This window comes from Camelus bactrianus, chromosome 5 (genome assembly GCF_048773025.1).
Source record: "Camelus bactrianus isolate YW-2024 breed Bactrian camel chromosome 5, ASM4877302v1, whole genome shotgun sequence".
Classification (NCBI taxonomy): Eukaryota; Metazoa; Chordata; class Mammalia; order Artiodactyla; family Camelidae; genus Camelus; species Camelus bactrianus.
The window spans coordinates 56,264,458-56,290,201 of NC_133543.1; the positions used below are offsets into that span (position 1 = coordinate 56,264,458).

Here is a 25,744-nt window from a genome sequence, read left to right on the forward strand (position 1 = left end):
CTCACAAAACTATGTCTCTCGAAATAAAAAACTACAAATGGCCTAAGTTTTTCCTGAATCAGAAAAATCTAATCTCTAATTAGATTTTAATTGTCACTATTTCTAAATGTCACTATTTCTCTGAATTGGAAAGGCAACAAGTCTAAATAAAAAGATCATAATTTGATCTCAGTTGAGTGTATAGGCTTATTGAATGGTGAGCTCTTCCTACTAAGACTTTTCAGGTAGCCAAGCATCCACCCAAGATGTTGTCTGAAGGAGGCTTGATATTTAACAAAAAGAAACTGCTGCCAGATATCTTTATTTTCCTTAACAAAATACACACAAGAGCACAAATTCACTTATAATATCATCATTATTTTACAAATATAAATAACGTTCAAAATGCAAGTACAGTCAAGTGCAGAGATATTTCCTATATGTTAATATGTAAACATAAGCTAATTATATACATCAGGTACCTCTGGCCCAGCTGCAAAATAAGAGACATCCAAAAGTAACTCTGCACTTGACTGTTCAACTTTATTCTTAATGAGGATTCATGTCCATGCCTATATTGTTACTGCAGTAACTTTCATACCTCTTAATGTAAATGCCTAAATAGACATTTCACCCCCTGGCAAATATCTCAAGAGTTAAAATTCTATCCATTTTAATTATGAAGTATTAAAAAATCTTAATTGAGTTTCATTCCTTAAAACAAACACTTTTAGAACTTATTCCTAACTAAAGTTCTTCCTATGTCAAAATGGATAGTATTTACAGGTCACAACTAGAAAATAAAACTCCTATCATATTTGTTTAATTTTAGAATGAAAAAAAAAATACCTAAAAGCTGTCTAAACAGTATCAGTTTTTGTACATTCAGAAGGATCTTACTTTACTGACACCACTTGCTTTTAATTTTAGTACCCAGTAGACATAACTTCAACATACTGAAATAACTAGGCAATCTAAATTCAAATGATATCAAGCATGTCTTTTGAGTGGGAAAAAAAAAGCACCACCTAAAAAAGCAATAACTGGCATCAACAAGACTACAGATACCCAGTTGAAGGCACGTGGAAGCGTTTACTACACTGTCAAAGGTTCTCCACATAGTTCAGGATTAGGAATAGCATCAGCTCTGGGAACTGCTGATTTGGCTTCACTCATTGAGGTTTCCTCGTTCTCAGTCTCTTCTTGCTTCTCCTCTGGTTCCTCTGTGCCAGGTGCTTGTTCAATCACTTCTTTGGTCTGCTCTGTATCTGGTGTTTTATCATCTGTCTGCTCTGTACTGTTATCAAGAACATCGTGTTCTTCTAAAGATTCTGAAAAGATAAAAGGGTCAAGATTTTAGGAATATCCAAATGTTGAAACTACTGAGTAAGATAAGCACACGCATATGTGGACTAAGAAACAGTCTAAGAACAGTCTAACATTATCCTTAAAGTCTTTGAAAATATGTCCTTAACCCCCTATAGCATACCATATATGAACTGGTGTGAATGAAGGGGGAAAAAATTAGGAGGGAAACAAAGCCATAAACATACTTTTACCTAAAACCCCATATATCATGAAATATAAGAACTTTCATAATATTTAGCAACTTTCCTAAAGATGGATTTGAAAGTTCAATGTTCAACTATATCAAAGTCCCAAGAGAATCATGTGCTGTAAGACAACAGCCTAGCAAACAAAGCAAGTATACTGACTCCCAGATTATGTTTCCTGAAGGAACTGGTCTCCCTTGTGCCCAGGCAACCCTATGACCAATGTGTAAATGTAAACTTTCGTGTTTGTGTACGTGTAGGTGGTGTGATTTCCCACACTGATGTACTTCTCTATTATCCAAGGACTGGGGAGGTCTGGATCCACCTTTTCCCCTCATCCCTCTGCAAGACAAGTCCTCAGGATCTAAACCGCTGGGTCAGAAGGGACTGCCAGGGAGAGAAAGGGATGAGTCTTTTGCTCCTGTCTCCATAGCAAAAGCCAAGGAAGGGTCTTAGTCCCTACCTGGAAATTTACTCCCTTTAAACTCTTTTGAGTTTCATTAAATTCAAATCTCTTAATAATAATTTAATAATAACAACAACAATAATAACAAGTTTAATTCTTTAAAGTTTAAAGAATGGGATAGGGAAGGGAATGACAGAAACAGAAAGCTTTGGGCCACCCAATTTCCAAATCAAAGTAAAAACCTAACGCTGAGGTGTTTCTTTGTTTTGTCTTTGTAATAAATAGCAACTAATATTCTTGTTAGGAGAAATATGTTTAAACCACATCAGCTACACAAATAGGATTTTTGTACCCTCACAGATGATCCCTTAGAATATATTACAAATGTTACTGATTCAAAAAATCTGGAGGGAAGGCCAGTCTACATTAGTAAAAAGTTCCAGTTTAGTTTCTTGTATAGTACAGGCCAGAATTTTCTAGATAAATAAAATAAATAGTTTTGCAAAGAAATTATGTACTATATATACACATGTTGACATGGAGGTCTTACAAATTTATGGTTTCATCGTATCAGTTTTAATAAATTCAAATTATCTGTATCTTACACACTCTATGCCAAGACTCAAAAAATATTTTAACTATTTCTTCAAACAGATACCTTAGACGCTAGTTTACAGAATTAATTACAATCTCTTTCTCTCTTTTTATATATAGAATGAAAGGCCAAAACTGCACAGTTAGGGACATCCAAGTTAATGAGGTTTTACTGTATGAAAATTTCACATGATCACAAAAAGCAGTGAGGAATGTTCACGTCACAAAAATGCTATTTTTATCTTAAAAGGAACTTAAAATGGCACCACTGTACCACTTGGAATCTTACAAAAATCCAAAGTGGAAAAGCAGTAGGTCATTTGAGTTTTGTTATTTGAATGCCTCAGTGCTCAAAGGAAAAGCAGAAAGTGAAATGAAACTCTACAGACATGTACATGTCATTTCTGCTACAAGGGCAAACAAGTCCTTCAGCGAAAAACTTCAGGAGTCACTAACCATTTGCATTTCTACCTTCACAGAATTTATCCAGGGCAGAGTTTTAAGAGCCATGATTTTCCACAACTCTCTGGCCATAGAGCAATACTTACTTGCCAAGAACTTTACAATTGATTATAATTTAGTAAGCTTTCCAATAAAGTCACACAAAATGAAAAAACATAAAGCTCAGAATCCAAGACTCTGTTCATCAATAAACGTATTTAAGTGAACACAGGCCCACATAATTTTTCATATTCTGTCTGACAGACTGCCTCAGTACTGAACTTAAACAGGGGAGGTATCAAAGTTCATGATTTATCATATTACCAAAGCTTTGTGATACAACTATTTTCAGAAACAGACACATCCCTAGTCAAATCCAATTTAATTAAAAAATTCTGGGGTCTTAAAGAAGTAGTTAATACAAAGAGAAGAACTATAGTACTTAATTTCGTAACACTACAGGGGTGAATTTTAAGAAATACCATGTGCTGTCACAATCAGAAAACAGCATTATACACATATACAAGTACACCAAAACTTGCTCATCAATACTGTATTGTATTTCAGAGACTATATAGAAGACTAAAAACTAGTGAAATGATGAGTGGGGTTTGAAAACAAACAAAAAGCCTATTAATGACTACTTTTCTCTCCCCAGGTTAATTTGCAGAAGAGTAATTTTAATAGCAGTAACATTACAAAAAACCTGTATGTGCACATGTGTCATGATGCCTATAATGCAGACATCAGCTAGTAAAAACAATGTAGATATTCAATGTTTGGAAGCCAACGCCATTTTGTGAGAAGTCATCCCAACAAGATTTAACTGAACCAGGTGTGCAAGATCAACAGAGAATTGTATTATCAGTTTAATAACTAAACCACAGAGCTTTATAATAAGATTAGTAAATGTATTCCAAAAGTACACTTTATTTCTATGGGAGAGTATCATTTGCCTATTCTAAAAACAGTTTTTCTATGAAGCTGTGGTTTAAAATAGCTTGGTGGTATAAAATGCATTACAGTAGATGTCAATATTTAGGCATAAAATGCTGAAAGAGAAACCAGCCTTTGTGTTCACACAAATTAAATACTTCTCCCTTATGTACCACCAGTTTAAGACTAAACCTGACACAAAGTTACCTGAATGACCTAATTTCATCTGTAAGAAAATTTTAAAAATCACCTTTGACATTTGTTATGCCCAGAAAACAAAATATCACAATGCAATGAAACAAAAATGACCCAAGGAATTTGTTCTTTTCCCCACTCCTGCCCCTACCCCACTCCCACCCCAATATTCTTGAAAGAGAAGCTTTTTCCACCAAATTTTAACAGCTGTTGTTTGGGCAAAGCTTCCAGATGTTTGGGCAAAGCTTCAATTCAGCTACACAACTCACTCATAACACTGAGCGTAACTGTGTAACAAATACTGCTATCTCACTCATACACCACACACATGCAAAAACAGGTAAAAAGATCACCTTACCTTTAGGTTTTTATTCTAGCTCTTGAAAGAATAATTTTCTAAGAAAATTAAAGAATAGTCTAGCAAAACAATTTCATATATCTCCAAAAGAAATACATAATTTCCACAGCAAAACACATGATTCTACTTAGATTATGCCTTCAAAAACCCCTCATATTGTAGTGAATCCATTTAGATTCTTTTTATTCCTTTTTGCAATAACTTAAAAAAAATTTTTCGCCTTGCTAACATATCAGTATCCACTCTATGTGTAGACTATAAAACTTACCCAAAGGAAATCTGTTAAATTAATGGACAATTTGTCTTTGAACTCAGATTTTAAACAAAACAAGTTTTTGCAAGATCACTCTGCCTTAAGGGAAATGGCTAACTTATATTTAAGGAATAGACATGAATTTCACTCCGAAAACTCAACTCAATGACTCAATGAATAAAATTCAAATAAATGAAAACCACCTATGAAAAAACAGTTCATATTAAACACACAGACTATTGTTTAATTATTTACCATTGGTGAACAAACCCATTAGGTGAGTATAAATGTTAAAACTAGTAGGTGAAGATGTTTTAGAAAAGGGAATCAAAAGGCCAAAAGATCTCTATGCCTAAAACAAATATGCAAAAACATACTACAGGTAAGTTTACATCTTCAGTAAGCTATATATAATTAAATATAAATAAAGGTATAAGCTTTTTGGACCTGATAAATACACAGAATTCAACAAAATTTACATTATCAAATAGTTCAGTTTCTTACAGCATCATAATAAATAATACTAAAAATAGAATTTTCCCTAGTTCAACATAACCTAATTGTAACAGTACATTGCTTAAAAGAAAGGAAGAGCAGAAATCAAATTATCAAGATAAATTACACTTTAAATAAATTTTACTTGCTATTTTTGATAGTACTGATTAGATGCCATGGGTTTTATAATTAGCAAGTTACTTCCACTCCCATAAGTGCTATATTCTACTAAAAGAATTAAATAAGATCCACTCAAATATAACTGAACAATGAAAACAATATTAGTATTTTTCAAACATGCTAACTACAAATCATTATACTGGAATACTAACTGCAGAAACCTCATATGCTGATTAAGAATGCTATGTATCAGTTATTTTGGAAAGCACATTAAAAAAAACACCTGATAAACCCACTTTAACATGGCTTAGCAGAGACTCAAATATTACTATATTATTCATTTCACAATAAAAGAAACCGAGGAACCAAAAAGCAGTTCATCACTTTGGCATACCATATCTAGTATGTTCTTAGATAAAATGACAATCCTAATTTCTTGCTTTCTCTAACGCTCTATTACCAAAGCATCTGGATACACAGTTCTAGAAAAAATTCTAGGAATTCAAATGAGCAATTAATGGGAGGAATTTCTTCTAGGTCTCATTCTTTGACGAAAACTTTCCAAGATTTCATATGTTGTTCTAAAGAGTGATTCGAAAATTTCAAAAGCCTTGTGCCTCATCCTAAATGCAAAATCTTCCAGTAGCACAATCAAGACAAAATTTAATTTCAAAGTCTTGCATCATAAATTGAAAAACAAGGTTTCTTCTATTAATCCTACATTTAAATGGTTATGGAATATTTGTTGAAAAAAATTCAGATGGAAGAAAGTTACCTTTTAGTTCCAATCAAAGAGCTATTTCAATATTTTTTAAAATTTAAAAAATTAAAGCAAGAGAGTTTTTCTTTCAGACCTCAAGTTTCCACATTAAAAATGCAGAAATCAGCAAATATAAGCCCTTAATAACACTGGCTGTCAGCAGAGAGACTGAGATGATATGCTCTTACTTCATAGTTCAATCTAATCATCAGGGTAAGCCACCAGCATTCAAATAAATGCAGCTTCATCTGTTCATCAGAAATGCTTCCAGTTGTTTACTAGTGGAATCCAGCTTGGAAATGACAACTGTGTATCACAGTCTTGAGGCAGGAGTCTTGGAAAAAATTTTCAGTCTTCTGGAAAACCAAAAAAGTAAAAGGTGCTCATAATAGCCATTTTGATAAATCCAAAGAGATGAAGAAGTTACTATTCTAGAGACTACCTTAACCAAATGGAATTGGTGCTTCAGTTTCTAGCACTGTGGAGTTATCAGACCCTGCTTCAAGCTTGTCTTCACCTATTAACATTACCTTATTAGGGTTGAGTTTGAGCCAGTTAGACTTCATTCCAGAGATTTCTGACAGAAAATGAGACATCTGGGATATTGCTCCTCCTAGATTAGATGAGAAGGAAAGGTACAGAGCTGGGTGTTGTTTGCTAACTATGCATCTTGACCTTAGTAGAAGATAGAAAGCATGGGGCTCATTATCAAGATTTCTATTTTGTTGGTTGTTTTCTCTTTTTTTTTGTCCCAACTACTGGTTTTCAAATATTCACTTTAGCTTTCATAAGCAAGGTTACTCATGGAAAGGACTTCAATTTTTCCTCTAGGCATCTTCAGTATGAAATTCTTTAATTTTCAGTTCCAAGAGGCTGCAATGGCAAGGCAGATGATTTGCATGTGACAGCATGCAGCTCAGAGCATGACTTAAGCAAAGAAAAAATCTGATATTCTGTTTGGAGTGGACGTTTCAGACTTGGAGAAGACGAATGCATTGATTCAGTGTTGGAAGTACACAGGCCTCTTGTAATGGCTATTTGTATTCAAATTCATTTTGATATTTGTTAGTAAGCCAAAAGCCAAGCCCAAGTCAATGCATGATATTTTAAGTTCATTTTCAAAGTTTAAACAAACAAACAAACAAAGACACTCAAATTATCATACTAACCTTCCAATATGTGAAAATTCACTACCTCATATATTATTCTCAGTAAAAGCAATCTTTCCACTATTCAGTGATTTTGTAAAGAAATCAAATACATGTAATTGATAATTTCTAGAAGTTAAAAGGATGAATACTGACTGTTAAACTATGTGAACAAAACTTCCTATATGGATTTTTTTTTCTATACCAGGCGAAGCACCAAAATATCAGGGCCTGTGTCATAATTTTAGCAATCTTCATAATTCAGAGCTGCTTAACAAACAGCTCCTCATCCAATATTAATAGCAAGAAATAGTTGGCAATTAATAGTCAGATCTTCCACCTTATCTTTTTCATTTTTCATGAAACTTCCTCAAGAATTCCTAAAACAGAATTGAAAGACAAGTTCTAAAACCCAATGAATCCTAATAAAAATCTGTTTCTCTAAAATAAGGTTGTTTTACAACAAAGACATTCATCAGCAGCGTTAATCTCCTGGACCTCGATAGATTGTTCCAAAGTCCTATCAACACAGTCATCTGAAGAACATAAGGATGACTTTCCAATTCCAAAGTTTCCTGCTTTTGAGTAACTCCTATTCATTCAAATCATAAGCACAAATCTATTTTTATCAATGTTAATTATAAATCTTATAAGAAATTTACCCGTAGGAGTAGTAGTTTCATGATGCTAATAATCTGCTTCATTTAAATAAATTGAAAAATTCCATGAAAACATTACTAGTTAAATCTCCCAAGAGCTATTATAAGAGATAATGCCATAAACAGTATTTACCTAGTTGTTTCTAGATGTTGATTAACACAGTATAACTTGTGCTTTAAAACTGAAACACATCATACAAATCACATAGGAGGCCATAGTATCAGAGCAATAGCTGATATATACATGCTGCAAAATCTGATCCATTGCAAGAAGCCTAAAAGCATTGTGCTGTTATTGTTAAACAGCAAACATTATTAAGAAATAAAACTTTTTAATTAACATGTTCATACCTTCACTGATCTGGTTCTCTGATGAAATCACACTTTCTGAGGGCAAGGAACCAACTGAACTTGAACCTTCCACTGCCTGCCTCTTCTCAAAACTAAACTCTGGAAGTCTTGGAGCCTGGGGCCTGGTCTTTCTTGCAGGATTCAAGAAAAAACAGTAGGCACAACGAAAAGCTGCAGAGAATTAAAAAATAAATAAATAAAACCATGAACCAAATAAATTTTAAGGACTAATCAGGTAACACTCAAGATTACTTTTACAAATAGTCAAAGAACCCTTCAAAAGTTATTTATCCCTTGTGAAATTCCATGTGGTTTTAATAATATTATGGCAGGTGTTCTAACAAAGTTTATTTTAAAGCGTACTTTCTAATTATTATTAGAATTATAATATCAACTTTAAAGCAGAAAAGATAGTAAGTTACATAGCAGGTTAACTAATAGTAAAGCAATATTAATAATTACCTAAATGCATTACAGAAATTACATTTCTAGTCACCAGGATCATTAGGTATGTTCAAATCCAAAACCTTGTTCATTTGCCCCCCAAAATGTAGTATGTCATATTTGAGAAGCATAATTAATTTAGTACAATATTTTTAAATAGTAGCTGCACATGAAAATACTCTGAGAATCTTTAGAAAAGATATACCTGATACCTGGACCCCACCCTAGATCAATTAAAGCAGATTATCTGTAGGTGGGACCTTGGCATCATAATTTTAAAAGCTCTCCAAATGATTCTGAGGCACAGTGAAGTTTGAGGACAACTGGCTGAGAGACTGTACATTGTATGAAGATAAAAGCAGAGTTGTCTTTCCTGCTTTGCTGTGTGTTCTACAATATACCTGAACAACATGACAGAGACAGTACCTAAAATATAATGACATTACATGGGAATTGGTATAGAATGAAATATTTGAGTAAAATATTTCAATCTAACTGCCCAATAATTCTTACCAATGTATTCAAATTCTTCTTTCAAAGCCATGCCATTGTGAGAAAAACATTGCTGACATATAAGGGCATACCTACACCAAAAGGAAAAGTGAACAGACCAATTACAAATCAGACAAAAAGCCCATGAGAGAGGCTACTTCAGCCATCACAGTGAATTTATATTTTAACATAGCTAAATGTGTCACAACAGATTAGATGTTACTTAGTAAACAATAAACAGTACACTTTAAGCATGACAACAGCCAAAATTTCAACTACTTTAAAACATAATTTATACATCTACTTAAAAATAAACTAAGCAACAGTCAAAAGAAAATAGTCTTACTAAGTAAGCAGAACTATATTTGATAACAGAACACTTCAGTTTCAATGTTTCCTAACATATATTCCTGGAGATGACAGACCCCAAGTCTGTGGTCAGATAAGACTGGAAAAGATGAAACCTCTCAAAGATTCACAATGATTATTATTAAAACCTCTGAGAAGACTTGCAGTAAAGAAATGAATTTAATTTTGTTTAGCTGAGTACAAAGGCTAATTCCTATACATCATGATTACTGTATCTATCCCAGTTACACTTAAACATCTTCCTCATTTTCTATTTATATACCCTCTGTGTTCTCTGTGTATGTACATAACAAATACTTGGCCCTGTCAAACAATATTCTACCTGTTTTGAATAGCATACAATTTATTTCATTAACATTAAATTCTAGTCCCTTTATTAAAACAACAATATTAACTGATAACACTGTCAAATATTTACTCTAGTATCCTAAGAATTATTTAAAATCTATACTGTAACAATTACTCTCCTCATATCATACCTATCTTCCTAGAGTTACTATAAGGATTAAATAAGATAATAAATGGAAAAGCACTTTAGAACTGTAAGTGCCAAATATATGAAATTGTCCTCACTGTTAGTGAAATTATCACCATCATTAAGTCTAGTACTCATATCTATAAAACTCCAACTCTGCACTATTTATGTGCTCTTCAAGTTTAAAGGATTCAATGAAATGATTCAATTTTACCAAAAATAATCTTATAGTACAATTATAACAAGGCAGAGTTACAGTATTTTTTCCATTATATATAATACATTTTAAAATATTTTACCTAAATACTTTATCCAAACTGCTACTGAAAAATAATTGAATAAACTCTTTTGCAGGGCTATAAAATACCCCACTACGTTCTAAAATCAGGAAACAAGAGCCACAAAATGGTAGAAAATCTAATACATGTGCACACACACCCTAACCAATAAGATTTTCTTTATTTTCATTTATCTACCACCCTAGTAAACATTACCTGTTTTGTGGACCATCACCAACTAAATATTCAACAATTCTATCCAGAGCACCTCGTTCTCGGGGCAGAATGGGTCTTGCTAAAGGTGGGCCAGGAGGATGAAGACCTAGTAAATAAATAAATAAGTATATATAAAATTTATATATATATTTAAAATTTAATTCAGTTGCCAAGAACTACCTATGCTTGTTAGAACTTTTAAATAACTTTTTAAAAATAAAAATAGCTATTAATCTGTTTTCAAATTTGCATTAAAAATACTGCATTACAAAAAATTTATTTACATATGTGTTATATTATAGAACCAGCAACAAAATCTATTAAGGAATAAAACTATGTTGAGTTCTGTACAAATTAATTTTTGTAAGTGCCCAGACTCTTAAAAGCTTATGTAATAATAAACTAGAGGACTTCCACTTTGGACCGTAATAGAGTAATCAGTGTTGGATTTAACCTTTCCACCCAAAACAACCAAAATACTGTGCAAAATATATGATGCAATGGTTTTAAAGACATTGGGTATCAGGCAATGTAGGATAAAGATCTCTGACAGACAAAAAGCAAATTAAGATGAGCCCTACAATTGCCCCAGCTCATTGCCTGGAGAGTGTTTCCAGGTAGCAGCTCAGGCAGGCTAAATCCAGGTGAACTGCATCAGTCTCCCTGAGTTGAGGAGATAAAGCTGGAACTCAAGGGAGGCCAAGGGAGGTTGAGTTCACTGGAAAGAGTACCAGGGAGGAGAGAATGCATAGAGCAAGAACATCAAAGATCTCCAAAGGAGTCATGTGAGAAAACTACCTGAGGACAGAGAAAGAAATTCCCTAAAATATTAAAGGTACCAGTGTTCACATGGGGCAAAAAAAGATCACATGTTCCCAGCAGCCAGAGTAGAAAACTTCGTAACTCATAGGTCATTGGGTAAGTATTCAGAGGAGCTTTGTATAGGAATGTAAAAATACCCAACATCCTATAAGGTAAAATTTACATGTCTGGCATCAGATCAAAAAATTATTAGATACGCAGATTAGCAAGAAAATACAAACCATAATGAGAAAAATCAATCAAAAAAGTAACCCAGAAATGACAGAGATGATAGCATTAATGGACAAACATATTAAAACTCTTATTATGATTATATTCTATATGCTTGAGAATCCAGAGGAAAGACTCAATATATTAAGCAGAGACATAGAAAAAATTTCAAAGATTCAAACTGAACCCGTACAGATGAAAGCTACAATGTCTTAGATTAAAAAAATCCATAGATGTAATGAAAAGCAGTTTGGACATTACAGAAAAAAAAAATTAGTAAACTTGAAGACAGAGCAATAGAAACCATACAAAATGAAACACAAAAGACTGAAAAGATTTTTAAATGAACAATCATCAGTGAGCTGTGGAACAACTTCAAGTAGCCTAGTATACATATAACTGGAGTGCAGAAGAGGAGACAGAGGGAAAGAAAAATACATTTGAAGAAATAATGCACAAAAAATTTCCGTATTTGATGAAAACTGTAAACCCACAGGCCCAAGGATATCAACAAACACTAAGCACAAGAAACATAATTTTGCATGAAGGCAAGCATAATCAAATTGCTTAAAAACAGTGATAACGAGAAAGCCTTAAAAGCAGTCAGAAAAAGACACATTATGTACAGAGAAACAGAGGCAAGAATGACAGATTTCTCATCAGAAAATAGGCAAGACAGAAGACAGTGAAACACTATCTTTAAAGTTCTGAGAGGAAAACTATCAAATTAGAATTCTGCATTAGTGAAAATATCTTTTAAAAATGAAGACTTTCTGAATACAAAACTGAAAGAATTTATCACTAGCAGAATTGTGCTATAAGAAATGGTAAAGAAAGTCCTTCAGACAGGAGAAAAATGACACCAGACAGAAAGTTGGATCTACACAAAAGAAAGAGGAGTACCTGAAATGGTTACCAACTGGGTAAATATATAAAACTTATTTAAATCTCTTTAAAAAACAATTGATGGCTTACAGAAAAACTAATGCAGGCTTCCCTTGCTATCCAAAAGTTCCTATGAAAGCTTTCGTAAGCCAAATGGCATAAAGTGAAGAAGTAATTACCTTAGGACACATCTTGCTAACGGATGCACAAAATAAATTGAGATAAAGCACAGAGGCTCACAGACATAGTTCAAAGCTATGGTGGCTTGATGCTGAGATGCTGAGTGTAGTTCCCAGGGAAGGAGCTTGGCGGTGCCACTCTTGCTGCTTGGGATGTGCGCTGCCTCTATAATGGCTCGCTGCAAAACAAATGCTAAACGCTATTTTCGCTTATCACCTTTTTTTGTAAAAGCGAAAACCCTCTTCCAATTTCTTTCAGGTAGTGAAAACAGGTACTAACGTAGGTCTTTCACAAAAGCAAGGTGGTGTAAAGTGAACTTTCAAAAAGCAAGGGATATCTGTAATTCCTTGAGGGGTTTACAACACATGAAAAAGTAAAATGTATGACAACAGCAGCACAAAGGCCAGGAGGAGAGAAATGTAAGTATACTGTAGTTTGATTCTTAAACTACATGTGAACTAGTATCATACCACTTGAGATGAACTCTGATAAATTAAAGATATATACTGCAAACCCCAAAGTATAGCTAAATAAGCAATGAAAAAAAAGATAAAATGGAATCATAAAAGATACTCAACCCACAAGAAGGCAGAAAACAAGGAGAAAGGTAACAGAACAGATGGGACAAATAGAAAAAAACCAGCACGATAAAGAGATTTAAACTCAAACATAAACAAATCAATCATTACATTAAATGTATGTGGCCTGAACATCCTCACTATCAGGCAGGTTGTCATAATGGGGAAAAAAAACACCTAACAGATGCTGCTTACAAAAAAACTCATTTTAAATATAAAGACAAAAATAGATTAAAAGTAAATGATAGGAACCTAATTACCTCCCTCTTCCCTAAAAAAAGAAAACCTTAAAAAAAAAGTAAAATAAATCTGTTCAAAAAAAAAGTAAATGATAGAAAAATATATATAAATACACTAACACTAAAATATAAATACACCACCACTAATCAAAAGAAATCTGGAGCAGCTGTATTAACTGCAATCAGAGTAGATTCTGGAGGAAATATAATCAGGGATAAGAAGGGTAATTTCATAATGACAAGGAGTCAATTCATCAAGAGGACATAACAATCCTAAACAAATATGAACATCATAACAGAGCTTCAAAACACATGAAGCAAAAACTAATAGAAATATGAAAAGAAATAGACAAATACACAATTATACATGGAGATTTCAACAGCAGCCTTTCAGTAATTGACAGAACAAACAGAAAATCTTTAATAATATACAACACTATCTACTACCAACTTGACCTAATTGACATTTATAGCCATTCTATCCAACAGGAACAGAATAGATATTCTTTCCAAGTGAACATAAAACATATACTAAGACAAATGATAGTTTGAGACATAGAACGAGTCTAAATACATTTAAGAAGATTAATATAATACAAAGTATGTTTTCTGGCCACAACAGAATTAAATTAGAAATCAACAACAAAAAGACATGGAGAAAATATCTGAATATTTGGGGACTAAATAACATACATCTAAATAATCCACGTTTAAAGAAAAATCAAAAAAGAAATTACTAAGTATTTTTAACTGAGTGAAAATGAAAAAACATATCAAATTTATGACATGCAGCTAAAGCAACACTTAGACGAAAATTTATACCACTGAACACCTATAACACTAAACACCTACAAAAGAAGATGGGTCTAAAAATCCATTAATTCAGCTTCCACCTTAAGACAAAAGGTAAGAGCAAATAAAATCCAAGGAGAACAGAATAAAAGAAATAATAAAAATCAGAGAGGGAATTAATAAAAGAGAAAATGCAAAAATAGAGAAAAGCTGCTTCTTCGAGATCAATAAAACTGATAAATCTCTAGCCAGACTAATCAGGGGAAAAAAAGGAAAGATACAAAATAAAATATTAAGAATGAGAGAACTGTCATAAATCTAGATAGTAAAGATATTAAAAGAATAATTAGAGTATGTTATGAATAACTTTATGCCAATAAATTCTGTAAGTTAGATTAAACAGACAAATTCCCTGAAAGACTAACAAACTACCAAAACTCACAAGAGACCAGGCCCAGATACTTCAACCTGTAAATTCAATCTGAAACATTTGAGGAAGAAATAATATCAATTCTACCAAAACTTGTCCATAAAACTGAAGACAAGAAAATACTTTCTCATATTGAGGTGAGTATTACTCTGATACCAAAACCAGACAAAAATATTACAAGAAAAAAAACAAAAACAAAAACAAAACTATTGGCCAATATCCCTAAAGAAAACTGATATAAACATTCTTAGCAAAATTTTAGCAAACTGAACCCAACAACACATATACAAAATAAAACATCATGACCAAGTAAAATTTACCTCAGGAAAGCAAGGTGGTTTAACATCTAAAAATCAATGTTAAAAAATCAATCCATGTATTTCATTATACGAATAGAAGTCCAAACAAACAAACAAACAAAACCTAAAACCCTATAAGAGCATCTCAATAGATGCAGAAAAAGCATTTGACAAAATCCATCATCTATTACTGATAAAAACTTGCAGCAAACTAGGAATAAAAGGGTACTTCTTCAATCTGAAAAAGGCTATTTAAAAACAAAAAACAAAAAACAAAAAACAAAAAACAAACCCTTACATCAGGCTGAATGGTGAAAAACTAACTGCTTCCCTCCTAAGATCAGCAATAAGGCAAGGATGTCTGTGCTCACCACTTCTATTTAACACTGCATTAAAGGTTCTAGCTAGTGTAATAAGGCAAGAAATAGAAATGAAAGGCATCCAGATTTAAAAGGAAGAAGTAGAATTGTCTTTATTCACAGACAATGTGATAGCTTGTGCAGAAAATACTATGGAATCCACAAAAAAGCTATCAGAACTAATAAATGAGTTAAGCAATATTACAGGATACAAGATCAATATACAAAAATCAACTCTATTTCTCTATATATTAGCAATGAATTGTAAATAGTTAATAATATCATTTACACTAGGATCAAAAATGAATTAGATGTACATTTAACCCAAAAAAGATGCACAATCTATAAACTGAACACTCAACTGAACACTCCAAAACAATCCTGAGAGAAACTAGAGGAGATCTAAATAAATGCATAGGTATATTGTGTTCAAATAATAAATTAAGCAATATCAGAGGAGATGAATGGAGAGCAGAGAGAGGAGGAAAAACCTAAGATTTAGTTAATGATTACATCATATCATATAAAAGCAGTAACAACAAAAATAGTTACACTTTCAAACTCTATGAATTGTAACTCCAGTCTCTGAAAACTGAAAGAGAGCTGTTTGCAGGAAATACTCTGAACTGAGAGACTACAAAGAAGAAGGCACTTAGAAGAAAATGAGAGAATAAAATAAGTAAGATGGGATGTTTGCCTTTGTAAAGCAAGGCTAGGTAAGAGTAAGATAGGCAGCAATGGAGGTTTACATGGAGACCTTGTAGAAGACTTTGAAACAAAATGAGGTCTTGTTGGAACAAGCCCTGCAATACAAATGGTTTTCAAAATGACTGTGACAAAAACTTAAAAGCATTCAAAAACAGGTTTAGGGCAGCAATACGATATTAATATATTAAAGAGATTTTTCAGAAAGAGATTTGCTTTCACAAATCTAAAGGCTGCTACCATCTTAAAAAGGGCAAACGATGTAAAATTATACCTAGTAAGTGAAATTAAGGTTTTAGAATAAGTTCTTAGTATTACAAATCAAGTACATTTTTCAGATTTCATCAGTTATTGGCATACTTGTACCAAAACATTCAATCATTACCATCAAAAAATAAACTTGTACGCAGACACTGTCATCCTTCGTTATCAAATTTTCAACTTGAATAAACATGCCAAATTAGATTTTGAAAGCATCTAAGCCAACTTAACTTTTGCTGGAATATTTTACTTCTATACATTTAAAATGAAAATGTCCATAAAGGAATCTGGATACATGAAACAACAGATTTCATAAAAATATATTAAATCCTTTGCATACTAATAACTTTTAAAGTAACACATTTTCGTATTCATGCTGTTATAGATAACGGCAATTAATACAAACATCAAGAGCAATCATTGTAGAAATACTGGTCATTTTTACACAGTTGGCAAATTATCAAGTACCTGCTGCTTATTAATTTTCAAACATATGGGAGCCCTGTGGTAATACACATTAAATTGATTCTCTTCCACAAATATGGCATAATGAAAAAATGAATTATTAATCTTCCCTATAAGAAATCACTTAACTCATTCATATTTCTGGCAATGTACAACTTAGATACATTCTTTTACATAGAAACTAATTAAAAACTTCAGTAAAATATGCTATATTTACATGATCACAAAATGGTAGGCCATCATTCCTGCTATAATCCTATTATTACATGTACTATAATACAGTTTTTATTACTTTATATGTTGCTAAACTTAAATTTCTTTAAAACTAGTCACACAAATGTATATAATTCACGCATTCTCACAAAAAAAATTCTTTCATTAAACAACTAAGAACTTTACAAACCACGGCTGTCTTAAATCAACCAGATAACTGAAAAATGAATAATTTTCAATAAATTTAATTTACTCAGTTTCACAAAATATATGGCTTCCTTGAGTGACATCATTATATGTCAAGTTTCGAAGCATTTTTTCAATTAACTAATAACTAAAAGTTATGATTTGTATTTATTTCATTTGTAGCTAGCTTTCTTAATTTATTTATAAATTAATAGTTTTCTAGTTTTCTAAAATCTTACATGAAGAAAATGCAGGAAAAAATCTACTGTATTAATAACATTAGATTGCTTATTGACTTTATTACATAAGTGCCCTGAGTACCTGATACCAACTACTGACTGGCCTCAAAATCATTATAAAGTACATGTTAGCAATTAGTCATGAAATATCAGAGTAATCTAAATTAAAATTAAATATCCCAAAATAAGATAAATAATTTACTATCATATTCAAGAACATGACATGGAAATCTACATAAAATAATGTGATCTGCTGAAGTAGTGAGCTTCTATACCCCAATCACACTCCAAAAGAAAGTTGCAGGGTAATGTAAACTATTACACTACAAGAGTCTTCCCCTAGAGGTCTACCACATTGAAAAAAGAGAATCCAAAGAAATAAAATAGTTGTAAAGGCAGTATGTTATTTCAGTAGAACTTTATGTTAAAGTATCTGTCAGAAAATACTAAGGTTCTACGGCTTAAAAAAAAAAAGAAATCTACCAAGCGCATATTAACATTAGTAGTATTATACACTATAGTGCATGAATATTCTTCCTGAAATACGTTAAGTAACTGTCATATTAAAAAAATAAATGAAGGGTTTAGCAAAAAGCATGAATATATTCCAAAAGTGTTCTCTTCTATTCTCATTTTATATAAATCTGGAGCCATTCTAAAGCTGAATATAAAAAGATACGCTATACTGTTGACTACAGAATACTACAAAGTTTTATTGCCATTTAAACAAAGAAGCCGTAACAGTTAAATGAGCTCAAGAAATAGGTTTCAGTATCACAAGGTGCCAGCTGTAAAGAGTTATGGCTAATTGAATATGGAACTCCTGCTTAATCAGATAACTGCTCTGCTATTTCCAAATGAAATGCCATTTCCATACTGTCTGAAAATGGCCCGTTTTATTGGTAACCAGAGAAAACAATATAAACTGTAAATAACATTAAGTGCTCTGTTTACCCATTCCAGGCACTGAAGTAGCAGGAGATCCAAGACGTCTTGGTAACACATTTGACGATAGGGCTGGAGTAACAGTTCTTTCTGGGGGTCCACCAGGGGCTGAAGTGTCCTTTGGTGGTCCAGGAGATACCGGAACTTGTGGAGGAGGGCCCTGGCTAGAGCTTGCTGGTGCTGGAGAAAGGTTTCTTTGAGCTGCAGTTCGCTGACGAATCTCTGAGAGTAAGAATAAAAAGTACGGATTAGTTCAATACCCAATATACCACCATTAGCCAATGTGACAAATGACCTACATTTAATAGTTCTGTGGCACTAGAAAGCATCTGTAGGTCAAACTGCTTGGAATAAGCAATCTATAAAATGTAACACTGAAAATTGACTATAAACAGAGTACTCTATTTCTGAACCTACAATTCAACCGCATATATAAATTTACACAACAAGCCTTGATCTAAGTCTATCTGCTGATATTATTTTCAAAATGAATTCAAATAAAATAAAATCATCACCCAATTATGCATTGTATCCTTTTACAATAATCCTTCCCAAGTTATGATAAAAGAAAGAAAACTTATCAGAATTACTGAAAATTACATAACTGTTTTTTCAAGTTCAAAAAATGATAATGCTAAGAAATGAGTGAACAAGTATATTCTGGAATTATCAAATAATTTATTAAGTAATTAATCTAAGTAGTCATAGAAATGCTGAAAAAGTATTCTTTACTATTAGGTACTATTCCCATCTCCTTTATACTACTGCTATCTTTTTGGGTAATTTTTTTTCCCAATACATTTAACAAAGGAAAATTTCCACTCTGCATTCACAATGTACTATCATAAATAAATCTTATCTTTTAGTTGCAGAAATTACAAGATTTTCCTTAACAGGGGTTGGTAAACATGCCAAATTCAGGCTGCCACCTCTTTTTGTAGTTTTATTGGAACACAATAATGCCTTTGTTTACATATTGTCTATGGCTGCTTTAGAAGAGTTGAGTAGTTACAACAGAGACCATATGGCTCTCAAAGCCATTTACTATATTTACTATCTGGTTCTTTACAGGAAGATTCATGATCCCCTCCCTACTTGATAATGTATAATTCAATTCTATCATTCCCTCTTCCCACCAATACTTATTTGAATGTTGATGGTAAGATCTCAAATTTTAAAGAAGCACTTAACAGCTTTTTAATTCTATATTATCACCTTAAATTATTATAAATCCTGAAACTACAGGCTAAAACAAAAGAAGTTAAATTTTAACTTTAATTGGCATGATTGGTTTTAAAAAATGCATAGTTTCAGAAGCAAAATACTTTAGGGTTCTATTTGACAGTTAAAGATTTTTATGAAAAGTTCATTGCAATTAAAACCACAGCTTAATCTGTACTGCCCCTGGGGCCCCTAAATTAGGCAATCAGAGATTTTTACCACCTTAGGCAGGGTCAATGCCCCTACCCAGTCCTGAAGCAGCTACAGAAGATGGACCACTGTCCCTCTGCACCCCCATAAGATTATGGGAGTAAAATCTCTGAGGGAGGAATGAGACAGAAGGGAAGAGGGCAGGACACAGCCATTAAAGGAATGCCACAGCAATTAGTACCAAGATGGCAGGAAAGTCAACTCCCAACAGATCTGGAGGCCCAAGATGGTGGGAGATTCAACCTCCAGTGGACCTTGAGCTATAAACATTGTAATGTATGCATTATACACATTGTAATGTACTAGCATGGTGAATGGTACACCCACAAGTGCCATGACAGTTCCAAAGCTAACCATGAAGGGTCAAAGAGAGGGTGGTGGCCCAATTCCTGGGAATCCATGCCTCTTCCCCAAAGTAGCTGGAATAATCCTCTCACTTATTGGCATATAAAAACTAGCAACACCACACATCTCTTGCCTTCCAAGCCTGCACTCTGTCTATGGAGTGTGCATCTACCTTTACTTTAACCAAACAACCCTCCCTTCCCTGTGTACATCTCTCTAAATAAATATACTTTTACTAAAAAAAAAAAAAAAAAAAAAAAGTACAGCTTAATCATTAGATTTTAGTTTGCTATAATTTAATCTAATACTTAAAAACCTGGGCCCTGTGGTCAAAAAGGTTTGATTAGACTCCTACATAACCTCAGATGGGTTAACTTCACTAAGCCTCTCATTATCTGTAAAATAAGGATAGTAATATCCTAACTCAAAATTGTTATGACAATTAAATAAGATAATGCCTATAAATTGATAGCTCACATTTATTGAATACATATTATTTCAGATGGCAGTGTTTTCACACAACAATATATTTTCAAATAAGCATTTAGCTATAATTACTGGGACCAATCAGTTTTCCATTAGGTCTCAACTTAATCTCTAATCCAGCCATGGCAATGGTAAATTACAAGCATGTCCTCATTATATAAATGGAATTGCCTTTATATTTGGCAATTTTCCTTACAGTTCATAGAAAATTTCAGATTTTACGTAGACTAACTGTATCCTAATATCTTCTGCAAATTAGCTGGTTACTTAATTATCTTTTACTCACAAGGAACACCTTAAAAGATGGTTACACATTATAAAGGCCATTAAATGCTGCAAAAGGTACTGAGATCAATGAAATTATATAAAGGTTCAGTCATTTAAATTAATTTTTTAAAAATTAAACATCAAATTTTGTAAATCACTCTTAAGCAGATTTCCAGATAAAATATGACTGAAAAAATGACATTTTTCTTCCAGATAAATAAATGCTTAACATCTATTAGACTATATTAAAAGTCACTATTATCCTTTCACTTCTAGAACAAACACTTGAGACTGCTTCTTCTGAGTGTATTTACCCTGTGAAAATTAACTAAAGCCTTCTTTTTTTTTTTTTTAACATCACTCATATGCTACTATAAGGTAAGGTCTATAACTAGTTAACAAAGGACACCATGTCTAGCATTCCATAAAAGAGATTTGACTTAATAATTTCTAAATCTAAAATTAGGCAGACAAAAGCGAAAAATGGTATGTAAGAGTCAGGAAAGGGAGAAAACAGAGTTTCAATGTTCCTAAAGGAAAAAGCAGGTAACAACAAGTTATAATGACAAAGGTTGAAAACAGTTAGCAATATAATACCAAATCTATATTTGGTAAAGTGTTATGAAAATTCTGGTAGTCTCAATTTAAAATATCTAAGATTCATCTACTTTTAGCCACATGCTGTTTACAAATCCATTGTATTATAATTCTCTTAAAGAGTTTCTAGTACTCAATGAAGTAGTCACATTGGTTATATTGGTTATATTTCCTGCATTTAAATGCAAAATACCATCCCTCAACAACATTTACCAAGCATTCCACATCCATCTGTAAAGCATAATGACAGTTGTATAAAGTCAATTCTTGACCAGAGGATGTTTCAATATCCTTATCAATGATCAATCAACAATTCAATAAAAATCACACCAAATATGAGGACATTTCTATAATTTTAAATTCAAAATAAGGCAAATAGAAGCAAAATGAGATTAAAAACTACTATATTATGGTAAACAAAAGGAAGAAAATAAAGTGTAAAATACTGATAAAACAGATACTTGTTAACAACATAGACTCTAGAAACAAACTATCTTGACTTAAATTTTAGCTCCACCCCATTTATTAGATAGATGTGCATTCAGCCTTTTCCAGGTTGACGACATCTCTCAGTTCAGCTTTCTAATAATGAGAAGACTTAACCCTTATGGTTGTTGTAAAGAATAAAAGAGATAATCAACACAAAGAGCTTAGCCAGAGAACAAGGACTTAATAAGCAATAATATTAGAAGTAGTATACATCTAAAGGTTCCAGAGATTACAATGAATCTAAAGCTGAGCAATCTAGAATTTCTAAAGCAATTATTAAAATAAAATATAGACATTAATTTACAAGTTAAATACTCTCCTAAAGTTACTTGTGAACTTGTTTAAATATATAAATTCACGATTTATGTAAAAACTTAAATTACTCTAGCTTGCTATTAAATAACTCTTGAGATGAATGTTCATAATAATAATCTCTTAATTTATCAGATTTTAAAATACTGATTATTCACATACTGGTAGAAGGTTTTGTCTTTGTTTTGGTATTAAGCTGTCATAGGAAGAATGCAACACTTAGGAGGCCTGGATTTTCATCCTAGCTGACATCACCAGTTCCTCATATGAACTAAAAGGTCTTCTACCCACTCAGGTTTCAAATTTCTTTAGAGTTGGCAGAACTAAAAAGAGAGTCTTTGTATTTTCCCTGGCACTGGTTAAAGACCTTCTGAACTACTGTGTTCAGTTCTAAGCCTCATAAGAAAAAATTTCAATAACTAGGACTTTAGTAATGAGCAGCATAAAAATCTTTAAACCTGTGAATGATTCACAAATGCAGGTGAGGACACTCCTAAACTTAGGGTGATTTGGTTCTTTATGCGATTATGAGATACAGTTAGATCAGAGTGGAAATATATTTTCATGAGAGTTTCTATTTTTGAATTTATTTATATATATATTTATTTATATATTTGAATTATATTTGAATTCAGATCTCTATTGGTTAAATTTAAATGATTCCTTTAAGTAATAAAAACAATAAAGATCATGCATCTGATATCTCTTCCTTTTACTTTCAAAATTTTCTAATGTTTACATTCACTGTACCATCTTCTTCACATCCTACTCAAACTATGCTCCTTCAATTCAGCTTCTGCCCTACTTCTCTACCAAAATTGTTTTCTCAATAGGTCAATAGCTTTTAATTAATAAAAATGACTCCATAATCTCTTTCTTTCCATAGAGGCAAAGCTTTCGGGGGGCGGGAGGAGAAAAACTTCCCTAACATTTCACTCCTCAACCCAACACAATCTGGTTTTTGTCCTCCTTCTTAACTATCAAAGTATCAACCTAGCACTGAAAGTACCGTTGTTTTGGTTACCAACTTATAACATTACCATTACTGTTGTTGTTGTTACAGCAACTTTTTATTAAATTCCTATTATTTTCTAGGAACTATACTAGGCACTTTACATGAGTTTACTAACTTCATCTAATATTTAGACTAACTTTTTGAGATAACTCCTATCCTCAGTTTTCAAAAGAAGAAACCAAAGCTGGGAAGACAAGTAACTTGCTCTCACAGAAACCAGGATACAAATCCAAGTTTTTATAACAATGATGCCCTCACTCTGTTATACAACTTGTCAGATTCAGTGGCCTCATTTGTCTTCTACTTACTTGATCCTTTGCAGAGTTTGACAGAGGATATCATCCCCACTGACACTTCAACTTTCTACATGCCAGTTCAAGTCTGCTTTTAACTCTGCTCATTTCTTCTTTTTCCTGGGATCCTTTATTTTCTATCTACTCTTAAATGTTAATATTCCCTGGGGTTCTGCCATAGGTCCTCTTACACTATTTTCTCTCTCTGGACAATTTCACTCAATCTCATGGTTTCAATAAATATCACCTATACTTCCCAATGACTCCTGATCTGTATTTATAACCTCATTCTTTTTTCTAAGTGCCACATGAAATAATTACCTATAAACTGTACCACTTGGATTTAATTCCCATGTAACAGATTCAAAAGCAAATTCATTATCTTCTACACAAACCTACTATTCCAATTCTCATGTCCTTTATCTTGTTCAAAACATTAATCTGGGGGGAGAATATAGCTCAGTGGTAGAATGCATGCCTAGCATGCACAAGGTCCTGGGTTCAATCCCCAGTTCCTCCATCAAAAATAAACAGATAAATTAAAAACCTAATTATCTCCCCCCCTAAAAAACATCTAACATCTACCAGTTCCCAAGCCAAAAACCTTCACTCCTCCTCCCACTCCCCACCTTCCAAATCCAATCACCACCAAGTCCTGTCAATCAACTCTGTTCTTAAAGGGTGCATGCAAAAACTCACTTAATCCAAATTCAAGTACAGAGGCCAGGGTCAGACCTATTTGCCAATCTCAGAAAGCTTCCTGGAAAGAGAGGAAGAAGGCAGCTGGAACTGTCCTGGGGAATGAGAGGTTGGAGGCACACACTTTTGGGATTTCACTTTACCCTGATGACACCAGAATTAGCAGGCACCATTGCGGAATCCTCTAGCCTATTAGGACAGGGAACTGCCTCACCCACCGGGTTGCTCACAGCAGTCTCATGTCACCAGGTCTCATAGCCAGAAGTGCTGGGGGGTCTGCACTGCCCAGCAATGTACCCCCAGTAACAGCACAAGGCAAGTCCTCTCAGCCAGCTGGGCCTGGGGCAAGCCCCAGCAAACACACAGTAACTGGCCCCACAACAACAGAAAGGGGCACACAGCCCACAAAGGGTACACTCCTGAAGCATCTGGATCTGGTAGACAGAAGGGAGCATGAGCGTTGGCCCCACAGGACATCTCTTACATAAAGCCACTTCTCCAAGATCAGGAAATGTAATGGATCTATCAAATACAAATAAATAAACACAGAGAATTAGGCAAAATGAGAAGACAGAAGACTGTTTCAAATGAAGGAACAAGACAAACCTGAGAAAAATAACTAAATGAAACGGAGATAAGCAATCTATCTGATAGGAAGAGTTCAAGGTAATTATCATAAAGATGCTCCCCAAACTCAGAAGAATGGATGACCATAGTGAGAACTTCAACAGAGTTAGAATATACTAAATTAAAAAAAAATAGAGCTTAAGAATATAATAACCAGAACAAAAAACACACCAGAGGGAATCACTGGAAGATTAATTTAAACTATATAGAAAAACAGACCAGCAATCTGAAAGACACAGTAGTGGGAACTGACTAAGCTGAACAGAAAAAAGAAAAAGAATTCAGAAAAATAAGAACAGTTTAAAGATCCTCTGGGACAACATCAACATTATAAGAATTAACATTCACATGATAAGAATTCCAGAAGGAAAAGAGAGAAATAAGGGGGCAGCTAATGTATGAAGAAATAATAGCTGAAAACTTCCCTAACCTGAGGAAGGAAAACAGACATCCAGGTCCAGGAAGCACAGACAGTCCCAAACAAGATGAACACAAAGAAGCCCACACCAAGACACATTATACTTAAAATATCAAAAGATAAAGAGAGAATCTTAAAAGCAGCAAGAGAAAAAACAATTAGTTACACATAAGGGAACTCCCATAAGACTATCAGCTAACTTTTCAGCAGAAAATTTGTAGGTCAGAAGGGAGTGGCATGATATATTCAAAGTAACAAGGGTGGGGGGGGTGGGGGAGTGGGGAGGGAGACTACAACCAAGAATACTCTACCAGCAAGGTTATTATTCAGAACTGAAGGAGACACAAAGAGTTTTACAGACAGCAAAAACTAAAGGTGTTCATCACCACTAAACCAGCCTTACAGGAAACATTAAAGGGACTTCTCTATGTGGAA

General features: G+C 33.2%; 1 protein-coding gene across 6 annotated transcripts in view; it reads right to left on the bottom strand.

The window, feature by feature from the left end:
- Positions 1–285: 285 nt before the first annotated feature.
- Positions 286–25,744, bottom strand: part of LNPK (lunapark, ER junction formation factor) — a 65,500-nt gene continuing 40,041 nt past the window's right edge. For 2 of the 6 annotated variants that reach the window (XR_012507050.1, XR_012507049.1), the window contains exons 9-15: positions 18,340–18,552; positions 10,523–10,628; positions 9,206–9,276; positions 8,249–8,419; positions 6,621–6,703; positions 6,279–6,446; positions 1,171–1,310 (exon numbers count right to left, since the gene is read on the bottom strand). Coding sequence is in view for 4 of the 6 variants with exons in the window: in XM_074363918.1 (XP_074220019.1) it covers positions 1,075–1,310; positions 8,249–8,419; positions 9,206–9,276; positions 10,523–10,628; positions 18,340–18,552 (797 nt within the window). In the remaining 2 variants the exon portion in view is untranslated. Of the gene's footprint in view, positions 1,311–6,278; positions 6,447–6,620; positions 6,704–8,248; positions 8,420–9,205; positions 9,277–10,522; positions 10,629–18,339; positions 18,553–25,744 lie in introns of those variants that run through there. The other 4 variants (XM_074363918.1, XM_074363917.1, XM_074363919.1 and 1 more) reach the window with 3 other exon arrangements.